Source organism: Phragmites australis, chromosome 21 (genome assembly GCF_958298935.1).
Source record: "Phragmites australis chromosome 21, lpPhrAust1.1, whole genome shotgun sequence".
NCBI lineage: Eukaryota > Viridiplantae > Streptophyta > Magnoliopsida > Poales > Poaceae > Phragmites > Phragmites australis.
In genome coordinates this window covers 291,529-303,428 of record NC_084941.1, presented here as the reverse complement: position 1 = coordinate 303,428, position 11,900 = coordinate 291,529, and the positions used below count along the sequence as shown (strand labels likewise).

General features: G+C 42.1%; 1 protein-coding gene across 6 annotated transcripts; it reads left to right on the top strand.

Annotated features, from left to right (window-relative positions):
• Window positions 1-762: 762 nt before the first annotated feature.
• LOC133902997 (glycerol-3-phosphate acyltransferase, chloroplastic) lies at window positions 763-8,098 on the top strand. Of its 6 annotated transcripts, XM_062344326.1 has the most exons (14): window positions 768-1,182; window positions 1,488-1,585; window positions 1,679-1,765; window positions 1,861-1,958; window positions 3,364-3,421; window positions 4,032-4,133; window positions 4,218-4,279; window positions 4,382-4,492; window positions 4,895-4,973; window positions 5,245-5,364; window positions 5,448-5,561; window positions 6,878-7,014; window positions 7,549-7,711; window positions 7,822-8,098. In XM_062344326.1, the coding sequence occupies exons 1-12, from the start codon at window positions 915-917 to the stop codon at window positions 7,010-7,012; spliced, it is 1,332 nt and encodes a 443-aa protein (XP_062200310.1). In that variant the 5' UTR covers window positions 768-914; the 3' UTR covers window positions 7,013-7,014; window positions 7,549-7,711; window positions 7,822-8,098. The 6 variants fall into 6 exon arrangements, with proteins under 6 accessions (XP_062200315.1, XP_062200314.1, XP_062200313.1 ...); XM_062344327.1 differs by having other exon boundaries at window positions 766-1,182; window positions 6,878-7,711; XM_062344330.1 differs by lacking the exons at window positions 6,878-7,014; window positions 7,549-7,711; window positions 7,822-8,098 and adding an exon at window positions 5,673-6,169 and having other exon boundaries at window positions 764-1,182.
• Window positions 8,099-11,900: the final 3,802 nt, after the last annotated feature.

The following is an 11,900-nucleotide window of genomic DNA, read 5'->3' as shown; positions in this document are numbered from 1 at the left end:
TTTGGTCTAGTTTAGTTTCATAACGATAATGATTTGGTTTGATATTTTCTAAATTTTTGGTGTTTCAACCCACGGGCGCGAGGAGGCATGGTGTGGTGGAGATATGTGGGAGCTAAGCATTAGAACTTTACCCTCTTTGTCCCTCATGATTAACAAAACAAAATAGTAGATACAAACACATATATATATAAAATGTAGTGAGAAACTCTCTTTATTATTTTAGCATAATAATTTGTGCATTTTCTTTCTCATCTTCTATGGTATATATGGTCTTATAGGAAACAAATCATAATAAGAGTCCAAATTTTGATAGAAGCCCACGAGTGTCTTTCACGGAATCACAGGTAATACGGAGGGCCACTCACTTTTGTTCGGCATAAAAGAGAAATTTAGTTTAATGAAGATAGATAAAATGGCATAACACTCTGCTTAATAGTAACACATGGAATAATTAAAGACAACATGAAATGAAATGGTACTGTATAAAAAAGTCAAAATGAAGCGTGACACAATTAAAAATAACATGACATTGTACCTAGAATGAATTGAAGAGACAAGACGATTTTCGTTAAATGAAACACGGCTTGGATATTTGGAGTAACGAAATTGGTGGAATGGAAAGGTAGGAGGGAGGATAGGCCATAGACAAGGACTATTTGTCACGTGTGTGCAACAATCCTTAATCCTATCCACACACACAAGAGGCCTATAAATATCATCTCCTTTTCATTTTTAAATAAAATAAAAAGGGAGTATTTCTGTGGAGAGAAAACTTTTAATTAAAACAAAAAAGGGAGAGGAAAAAAGCGCAAATCGTGGATGCTTCGTCGTCGTCCTCCTCCTCTGCCGCAGCTGGCTGGACTCGTGCGCAAATCCCACTAGGGTTTTCGGATTAGGTTTCTAGAACCACATACATGCACGCGCCGCCGCTGGTCGCGCTCGCCGGGGGCGCCCGCCCCGCCTCCCCTTCGCCTCCGCCCTGGGCGTCGTCGCGGGGCGCCATCCTGGCCGCTCCGGCCAGGCTCCTGCGCTCCCGTCGCGGGGCCCTCCGGCTGGAAGCCAAGGCAGCGTGGAGGGCGGCCGGAGGGGGACGGGGCCCGCAGGTCCCGTCCAAGGACGCCGTGCTCGCCTCCTACATGGGCGCCGAGGAGGTGGTGGGTTCCTCACAACTGCTCCACGAAGGTTTGGTTTGCTGCTGATGCTGCTTCCCAATGCAGTTCGCCTTGCGCTTGTAATCTCCCCTATTTTTTTTTCTTGTTTCACACTGATAACTCCGTTTGCATCGCTATCCACTGTTACTACTGATGGGTTTACTCTAGTAATGGCGCAGCTGCATCGTAGTATTAGTGTATGCCAAATTGCTTGCGCAGTCGCATTCATATAGGAGGGGAGTAAACCTAAAAATTAATAAATTTTGCTGTGGCATTAATACGAAATCATTGGTTACAGGGGAGACTGATAAGTTGTTTAATTGTCGCGTTGTGCAGAGCTCATTCTGCAAATCAGAAAGGAACTGGAGAATGGAAAACTGCCCGCAGATGTTGCTAGCAGCCTGGAAGAGCTGTATTACAACTACAAAAATGCAGTAAATGCTCTTGCATTTGATCTTTGATTTGTTTTCTATTTACTATTATCAGGTCATTGTGCTTCTTTTATTGAGTATATTTCGTTCTGTCAGGTCCTGCAAAATGGAGATCCTAATGCATATGACATCATGCTTTCCAATATGATGGCTCTATTTGATCGTGTTCTGTTGGATGTTCAGGTTCTACTTTCTATTCCTGTTACATTCACAATTTGCCCTGACAGTTCTTGTATGCTCCAAGATGCCGTTTTATATCGAGCTTCCTCCTTTTGCAGAATCCGTTTACCTTTCCACCTTATCACAAAGCTATCAGAGAACCATTCGACTATTACGTTTTTGGTCAGAACTACATTAGGCCACTGACAGATTTTAGGTAAGGCAAAATCTGACCTGACAACATCTACGATTCTTTAGTGGAATAATCTATCAAGTTTGCTGTACTTCTCATGAAGATCATTCCTTTAAACTGGAGTGGAAACATGCCTATTAGCTGTGTTCACTATAATCTCTGAGCTCTTCGTATTTGGTGTGCATTGATTATCTAGGGGATAGACTATTGAGGATCCTCCCTTTTTTCTTTTCATGATATTTACACTTATTGTTGTCTGTAGCACAACTGCAGATTGATATTTCCAAATAAATTAAATGCTTTATGCAGATATTTCTAGCATATTGTTGGTGGTTTTGTTTTGTCAGGTTTAATAGGACGACGCCCTGTATAGAGGAAGGTGATAAATATTTGCTTAATGCAAACTATCTGACATTGATTTCCAGCTGTGGAAGACACGTGTTGCCATTATTTTGGAGTGAATTGCACAAAACTACAAGTATTGTGCCATTTGTAACATAAAACTACAAGTATTGTGTACTAATTTCACACAAAACCTGATTTTAATTAGATTCACCGAAAAAATGGTCTTATATTTCTCCAAAAATCCTAGAATTTTTCGTACGTGTTCCATAATCCATGTTCAACCCATTTTAATTGTATTCACCCAAAAATACCGTGTAGAAATCAAACTAAAATCCTTTAAAAAGACTACTTTTATAACTCTAAAAAAATTGTTAGGGCCTCAAATAAAATCCAAAAAATATGGGGAAAATCACTAATATTCTTTTTATATGATTGATTAATTTCTAAAATTATTTTCAGCCTTAGGTATATGGTGAAAAAGTGAGTTCCTTTGTAAGTATATAAATGTAGCGTTACAAAGGAACTCGCTTTTTCACCATATAACCTAGTGCTGGAAATAATTTTAGAAATTATTACATCATATAAGAAGAATATTAGTAATTTTTCTTATATTTTTGAAATTTTATTTGAGGCCCTAACAATTATTATGAGTTATAAAAGTAGTTTTTTTTGGAGAATTTTAGTTTAAATTCTACACAGATTTTTGAGTAAATCCAATTAAAATGGGTTGCACATGGATTGTTGGAGAAACATAAGACCAATTTTTGGATGAATCTAATTAAAATCGGGTTTTGTAGTTTTGTGTTACTATGTACAATACTTGTAGTTTTATGTTACAAATGACACAATACTTGTAGTTTTGTGCAATTCACTAATTATTTTGTAGCAATCAATTAATACTTATTTTAACTATTAGTTTAATGAAAGATGTATCTCTGCTTGACAGATAAAGGACTATTTGTAACATATTTGACTTTTACTTTGTTACCATTGCATGTCAGGAGACTTTGCTCCATTTGTGTATATTGTAAATTGACCTGCTATCGTCCCCTCATCTGTTGTTAACTTCACTTCGTATGGTCAGGAACTCCTATGTTGGCAACATTTCCCTTTTCAATGACATGGAAGAGAAGCTCCGGCAGGTCTATTCATCTAGCTGTTTCCTTCTGTAACTTCCAGTCATTAGCTTGTTTCAGCAATAAACTCTTTCAATTGTATGGTCCATGATCATTTCAGAAAAAGAGGAGAATGAAAATGATCATTGTGCATTGATGACTCAATAACAACATATCAGCAATTAAAAAGAGAGAATGGATATCTCTCTCCAAAGAGCATACTGGAACTAATACTTTTGTTTATTCTGTTTGAGAATTATATAGAGATATCTGATGGAAGATAAATGATGCAAAATTGCAAATAGAATTTTCCTGCAAAGGGTATCATGACCCAGGATTCTTGAGCTTTAGAGCTTTTATTTTTTCCTGTATTTAAGCACACGATCCTCAGCGTCGAGGAACATGTGCTAGGGTGTATGTGCGACTCGTTCAGATCATGAGTTCAAACAAATAAGACAATTTTGGAAGTATCCATGACCAGACATCTGGAACCATATATTTATGCATCCAAGTTACTTCTGTTACAACTGGAAGCACCAAAACATGACATTGTTGTAATTGCTGTCCTGACATACTCCTGTCTTCCAATCCATGATTCCGGCAAAATATGTTCTGAAAGTATTTTATGTCATTGCAGGGTCATAATGTCGTTTTGATGTCTAACCATCAGACGGAAGCAGATCCAGCAGTTATTGCATTGCTTCTTGAAAAAACCAATCCGTGGATTAGTGAAAACATAGTAGGGCGGTTCTTTGATTCTGCTGTATCAAGTTATTAGTGAATTATATGACCTAATCAAGTTAAATTGTCCCACCTGCTGTAGGTTTATGTTGCTGGTGATAGGGTTCTTACAGATCCTCTTTGCAAACCATTTAGCATGGGAAGGTCTTTTTCTTCACCTCAGAAACTTGTGTGATATGCGATAATGTTGTCTCTGCTTTCTTCTACTCCTATTGATTTTTTACTGAAGCATTTTTCTCCCAGCAGAAACCTCATTTGTGTGTACTCAAAAAAGCATATGAATGATTATCCTGAGCTAATTGAGATGAAGAGGAGATCAAATACTCGAAGCCTCAAGGAAATGGCCTTACTTTTACGGTATTCTCCCCTTACAATAGCATGTTAGTTTTTCATTATTTTTCCTATGAATATTAAATGTCTATGACTCAACTGTGTTTAACTTGTACCAAAAGCAGCTGTGTAATTACCTCAATTTTATTAGAGTAAATGTTAAAAGTGTAAATCACTCATTATGAACGATTGCTTCACGACATATCAAAGTTAGCATCCAATGCTACTTTATTAAGATTACTCATTGTGCTCAGATGAACATAGATTTAAAACAGTGACTACATTTTTAAGTTTTTTTGTACACCATTATTTAGTTGACTTTTCTTCTCTTACATGAGGCAACTATATGCAATCATTTAGTGCATGAGGTTGTCTTTACTATCCTCATGCACGGGCTTGATAATGTTTATCTTTTACAACACTATGTAGAGGCGGTTCACAAATAATTTGGATAGCACCGAGTGGTGGTAGAGACCGCCCAGATCCTTCAACACGAGAATGGTACCCGGTACATTCTCTTGCCTACTGGTCTTGTTCTTCCATATTGTTTGATTGGCTTATCATGTTTTCAGCTTTGCTACATATTATTGTGCATCATTTTATTTTCAATGTAATGGCATTCTTAACAAACAAAGGAAGTGATATGGTACAGTGGCTGCTGTGGACATGGCTGACAGGAAATGTGCCTTTATCAAAGACAATGCTTGACAAGTCTGTAGCTTTCATAACTTAAGTTCCCTTATGTTTACCTTGTTTACTTCTTGCAAAACCAAGGACAGGCGCCATTCGATGCATCCTCAGTGGACAATATGAGGAGGCTTCTGGAGCATTCTGGCGTTCCTGGGCACATATATCCACTATCATTGCTATGCTATAAGGTTATGCCTCCACCACAGCAGGTATTATTAGTTGCTATATCATCTGTTTAGATATTTTTATAGCGGAACCTCCTTTGAGTTTTTTCTCTCCTTAACTTGAATAGGTTGAGAAAGAGATTGGTGAGCGAAGGATGATATCCTTCCACGGAGTAGGCCTATCAGCAGCTGAAGAAATAAAGTATGGGGATATTACTGCTCGTACCAAGAATGTTGATGAGGTCTGTTCTGATTGATGCTTGCATATATTGTCATGTTTAGTTTCTCCATAGCACTGAATCGCTGACGCTCTGCCTACTAGTTTTCTGTGGTAACAGGCTATTTGTTGGCAGGAATCAACATTCCAAAATCTTTTGGTGCCTGTAAATAGCTGGCTATACTTGTGAAGTTGTGTGAGGCTTTAAGCTGATTTACTCAAAGCTACTTTTGTATACTTATTACATTGGGGGGTTAGGAGATGGGGTGGGAAAACCACTATCCAACGGTCAGATGGACCATATATTGTTTGTTTTCGATGTAGTGCCTCCACAGCTCTGTTTACCTTTTTTCTGAGAAGTTCTGGTAGGATCTAGACTAGGTGATGGGTCATTGCCAAATGTTGTATACTCGATCTATTTGGTGAAGTGGCAGGATATTTAAACTTTTAGCAAATTTGAAATTAGTGGATTGGCTTGTTAATGCAACAGTTATGCCCCTTTCGTGTAAGACTACTTAGGAATTAGGATGATCAGAAACTGATTCATCTATCTCTTTGCTCCCTGGTATGATTCAGAAACAATTGGTCCATTCTTGTAAGTTTGAAGATGAAATTCAAGTTGTCCTTGTATCATTGTGCAATTTTTTTGGTCCCGCTGTTTTTCTTCTAATTATGTATGTTTGCCCACCTTATGGATCTTGTTGGATTCAATCCTGTGAGAGGTGGGTCGTATGAACACACACGCGAGCACACACTGTTAGCAGCTTCTGATGTTTATTCAAAAACACCCGAAAGCCTATAGCTGCTAACCGTCTCTAAGACACAGGAGTTTTCTCGCTGCCAGCAGTTCTTGATGTTTATTCGAACACCTAAAAGCCTATAGCTGCTAATAGCCTCTAATTGGATTGAAACTCATCCAAAGGTGTATTGAAGCTCTAAAGCTTTTCTTACCATTAACCAGGGGGGTGCAGCCCAATATATAGGCACAACAACCGTCCTACTGTTTGCTGCAGTAGTCAACAGCAAAAAAAGGTTAAACTAACTGACACACAAGGATTACTCTAACAGATCTCACTAGGGACTGGTGGTTGGGTTCCCCTGTTGCAATGTTAAGTTCCCCATTTATGTTGGTCTTTAAATCCCTTTGGCTTTATGCCAAAAAAGCTTCTTATTTAGTAATGATTGTACATATTACTTAGCATTGTGTTTGTAGGTTTTCCAAGTTACTGTGGTATTTAATTTGACTCATTGAAACCTTGCCTTTCTTTGCTTAATATTATTGTTTATTTCTCAGTAATTTTGTTAGTGAATATATGTCTCCCTCCTTTTCCTTTTATGCAGGGCAGGGAGCTATTCACAAAGACTTTGTACGACTCAGTTGTTCATCAGTATAATGTGCTCAAGGCTGCTATATTTAGAGATCGTGGAGCAGCTGTGTCAAGCCCTGTCATATCACTCTCGCAACCATGGCAATGAATGTTAGCTTTCTCAGTTTTGTTCGATACTGACCTGAGTTTCAGTCCCTTCTATTTATTGGCTGCACAAATACTAGTTTGGTAGGATCCATTAAGTATGATTGAAATTTTTTGAATACCTCAAAATCCCCTTGTTTTAGTTGTTGATCTGCCAATGTCGTCACCCATGCCGTTGCCCATGCCATTACATAGATTTCATGAAGTCAGGTTTATGCTTATTGATCCATTGATACGGTTGATACTTGATTTTTGCTAGAATACCCCTTGAATGTTATTCACTCGATGTACTAGGTAGTTTGTCCACTGACCTTGAGCATTGGCACACAGCGATCTCATATTTTTGTATGTTACGTCTAGCGTTGTAGTCCTTTTTAGGAGTGTCTGGTTTTGTAGTTAACTAATTATAGTTATGAAATGAGCATTATGGCCTTAGTCCCCCCAACAAGCAACTTGTTTCATCCCTCATTTACAAGATAATTTCTTCACTGACAAGAACTTATGTGATGGATGCCGTATCAAATATTCAACAATTTTCAGCTCCGGATCCACCGTGAAGCTACCTTCCTTTCTTTTTGGAAGAGCAGATGAACTGCTATGGTGCAACTATGCAAATTTCGCTGGGAGAAATTCTTAAACTTTGGTATCAGTATCACCAAACTTTATTGATCATGGAGGGGCTCGTTACTGTCCTGCTGATCCTGTAAGCTCTTGAGAAAACCTGTTTCGTTCCCTTTGAAGGTTCCTGATCACTGTATCATGTGCTGCCGCACTGTGTCTTTGTAGTGATAAGAAATCTGCAATTGTTGGCAGGTCTAGGGCGATGATTTTACGCAGCTGGAGCTGGATCCCAGCAGCACATCGTTTGTGCATAGGTATTACCGTGTCAGATGACCATCACAGTAATGCTGAATGTGGCTATTTGCACACCTTGTACCTGCTTGTGAACACAAGCATTCCAGCATGCGGTTTTCTGCGGTTAAAGTTTACTTTTATTTTTAATTTTGTTCCATGTATATAGATTTGATTCTTTTTTGCTCCAAATTTGGAGCTAAAAGCAGCAGGTGTGATATGTGCCCTAGTTGAATTTCTTTGGGTGTATTCCTTTTCGGGACTGCGTCTCCTATTGAAGTCAGGATAAAAACGCGAAACATCCCGTGTCATCTGGCATGATCTGCATGATGCCATTAAATACGGCTCTTGTCAATTCTCGCTCCAGTGGTAGAATTTTCTTGTGGTGATACATTATTATTTCTTCAGTGCTTTTTTTTTTCTTTCTTTAGACTGCTCTTGGGATTGTGAGGAAGGATTGTAGATAGCGAGGGCGACAAGATGATGTCCGTGTGCGCGTGAGGCCTGGTGTTTGTGAAGTTTGGATGGAGCATATTATAATTTTTGAAAAAAATCACGATTATACATTTATATACGTGTAACTGGATCAGATTATGTATATTTGCTAAATAGCCCACCCTTCTCGTGTTGGGCTGGCATGCCCTCTCATCGGCCGTTGGTCCAAGTGCACGACTGCACACGCACTGAGCCACGACGTTGACGCTCCAAGCCAAGATAACAGAAGCAAAACTTAATCAGATTATAGAACTTGATATTAGTGTAAAAAAAACCAAAAATATATTGAAACACATAATAGTTCAGACAAAGTTAAATTCTTATAAAATCCACTATAGATTCTTTAATTCACGCAACAATGCATTAAAAATACACTAGTGATCTTGGATAAAAGTATATTAGAATAACCATAGAAAGGCAGAAGCATGCGATCCTCATCTGAAAGTCAAGGTATCTAATGCTTTCAACCATCTGGACACATTCTTGAGCCCATGGTTGTACCTAGATGTTGGGGGAACCCTTGGGTTTTAACTTTACAGAAGAAAGTCCGACTTTCGGAGGCCGTAGGTCCTTTCGAAAACTATCCCTAAGACGGGAGAAGAAGTCGTCCTCTAAGGGAGGGTGGAGGTCATCTCTAGAGACCCTCAACACCCTTGGAGACACAGCCTCCTAGAACTCGTGTCTCCTGGAGCCCTCGATGCCCCTGGAGCCATAGTCTTTGGAGCCTCTATCTCTCGGAGCCCTTGACGTCCTTGAAGCCACAACCTCTTGGAGCCCTTGTCTCCTGTAGTCCTCGACGCCCCTGAAGCCACACCCTTTCAGAGCCCTTGTCTCTTGGAGTCTGGGTAGGCTCACTCAGTAGTGTGCATAGTCTCGGTAGGCAGTGGAGCCTACACATATGCAAGCACAATATATCTAGGTCACCTGGAAGGCAGAGTATGCCTAAGTCACCTAGAAGGTATTGCATAGCCTCAGTAGTGTGGATGTCACACATTAGAGGGACATCCTTGGTGACGGAGATGCACCTACAGGCATAGCATGCCTAGGTCATCTGGAAGGCAGAGTATGCCTAAGTCTCCCAGAATGCATGTCATAGCCTCGTTAGTGTAGATACCGTGCACCCAAGAGACATTCTCGATGGCGGAGACACACCTAGAGCCCTCAAAATTACCATCCAATGCCACCGAGTACCACTGAAGCAATTACACCCTCCGAAAAAGCATCACCAAGCTCTGGATGGCTCTGCCTCCGAAGCCTCGTGGCGGCTAAGGGTCGAGGGTGTCGTAGGATGCCTCCCTCGACTCACTCATCGGCCTCACCTCCGGCAAACCGTCGCCAGGCTTCGTGTGGCTCTACCTCCGGAGCCTCGCGACGGCTAAGGGTCAAGTGGATCACAGGCTGCTTCCCTCGGCCCACTCGTCAGCTTCGCCTCTGACAAACCATCGTCATACTCTAGATGGCTCTGCCTCCAGAGCCTCACGGCGGCTAAGGACCGAGGGGGTTGCAAGCTGCCTCCCTTGGTCTACTCGTCGGCTTTGCCTCTGGCAAACAGTCACCAGACTTTAGATGGCTTTGCCTCAGGAGCCTCATGGCGGCTAAGGGCTGAGGGGGTCGTAGGCTGCCTCCCTCAGCCAACTTATCGGCTTCACCTCCGGCAAACCGTTGCAAGGCTCCGGATGGCTCTGGATCTGAAGCCTCACAACGACTAAGGGCCGAGGGGGTCGCGGGCTGCCTCCCTTATCCCACTCGTCGGCTTCGCCTCCGGCACCCATCAAAGGGATCGCATAACAGTCAATCAACATAGTTGCTTAAACCAATCAATACGAGAGAAGACATACTAATATTAAGTAAAAGTCCACTCTGCATAACATAGCGGCTAATATGGAATCATATACATCCCATCACATGGTCACTCAAGTCGTCAGCTTCGCCTCCTGCGACCGCTATAGGGCTCCGAATGAATTGCCGTGAGTCCGAAATCTAGAACAAATTTAGAATGAGAGTCTGCACCAGCTTCGGATAAAAAAGAGTGCTTGTTGCTTCGGTCGCCAAACAACCGCGACATGCGAAGAGACCAGGGAAGGTACCATAGTTAGGGATCGAAGGCACATAAAACACATATCTGGCCACCTATTCGGGGATCGTCCACATTTCGATCCAAGGAAAGATATCAAGCAGTTCCTAAGGATTTAATTTCATTACTAATAATTTGCAGATCCAAAGGATGTTTACAAAGGGGGCATTGACCAACGAAAAATAAATCCTAAGAGAGCAATCCAAGTGCATAAAGAGGACAATGTGACGATCAAAGATACTACAAGCCCTATCAGTGGCACATATCGCGGCTAATGAGCTTCATTTGTGGCCTACCACTACAGAAGCTAATACAACAGTCGATCCATGAATCACCAGAGAAGGAGGAGGAGGACGGAACAAGCTCCGTTGTGGCTCTCTTTCCCTCCTCCTTGACATTTTCCTTCTCTGCCTTGACCACCTCCTTCTTTGCATCCGCCTTCTCCTCTGCATCAATCTCCCTCTCCAGAGAATCCCAATCGATCTCCTCTTCATCATCGGAGATGTCGATGGTCTCATCTGGAGCAACCGCTTGGACCAGAGACTGAGACGAAGCAATAGGCGATAGCCCCCTCTGCAAGGAGGGAAGTACAATGGTCGTCGACTCCAATCCTGCAAACATCGGCACTGCACTAAGGGCGACCTCGTCGTCAACAACATCGACATCTCTGACAATGAGGATGAAGAAGACGTCATGCTAAGTCAAGGAGAACCGCTCACCTACATAAATGGTGATGAATCAATGGAGCGAACCCCAGCTTTAGAGCCAGACCAGCTAGTTGCACGCGCTTGGGGAAGGAAGTGAAAACACCACGGGCATCGATTCACGACAATTCCAATTACTCCCCTGAGGTGGTCACGCCCCGGCTGATCCCCGGCCATATGGTGCCATCCTACAGTGGCACTCGAGCTTTTGCGCACACATCTCATCGCATTTATGAGACGAGTGCCTTTCGGCGCATGCAAGAGTCGTGGGCACAGTGCCATAAGCAAGACTTCACATGACCCTGTCAGGTGCATTACCATTAACTAAAGGGCTTGTGACTGCACCCCAGCTGACCCATGTCCACATGGCGACACCATACGGTGGCACTCTGGGTTCCCACGCACACGTCTCGTCGCGTTCATGAGCCGATCCCCTTTCGGTCCATGCAAGAGTCATGGGCGCAAGGCCCCAAGCAAGACTGTGCATAACCCAGTTAGACACACTGTTGTTTCCACACGTCATCAGTACTTACATCGAGGACAAAAAAAAGCTTGCCTCCACGCACGACCCCCGCTACAACGGCTCAAGTGGCAAGAAGACTTACCATCAGAAAAGCTGAAGGGCTCATTTCGACCTCCGCACGGACTCCAAAACACGGTGTCTCTACCAGCATCACAATGGCCTTCGACCTTGGCGCCACCTACACCACCAAGCCTCGTCGTCCCCATCGGGCTCCTACATCATTGCTCACGGTTATCACCGAAAG

Excerpts from the sequence above, each read along its gene's own strand:
- LOC133902997 (XM_062344327.1), top strand. The coding sequence starts at position 915 with ATGCACGCGCCGCCGCTGGTCGCGCTCGCCGGGGGCGCCCGCCCCGCC. Across the intron at positions 1,183-1,487 it reads CTCACAACTGCTCCACGAAG|AGCTCATTCTGCAAATCAGA; the intron begins GTTTGGTTTGCT and ends CGCGTTGTGCAG. Across the intron at positions 4,974-5,244 it reads CAACACGAGAATGGTACCCG|GCGCCATTCGATGCATCCTC; the intron begins GTACATTCTCTT and ends AACCAAGGACAG.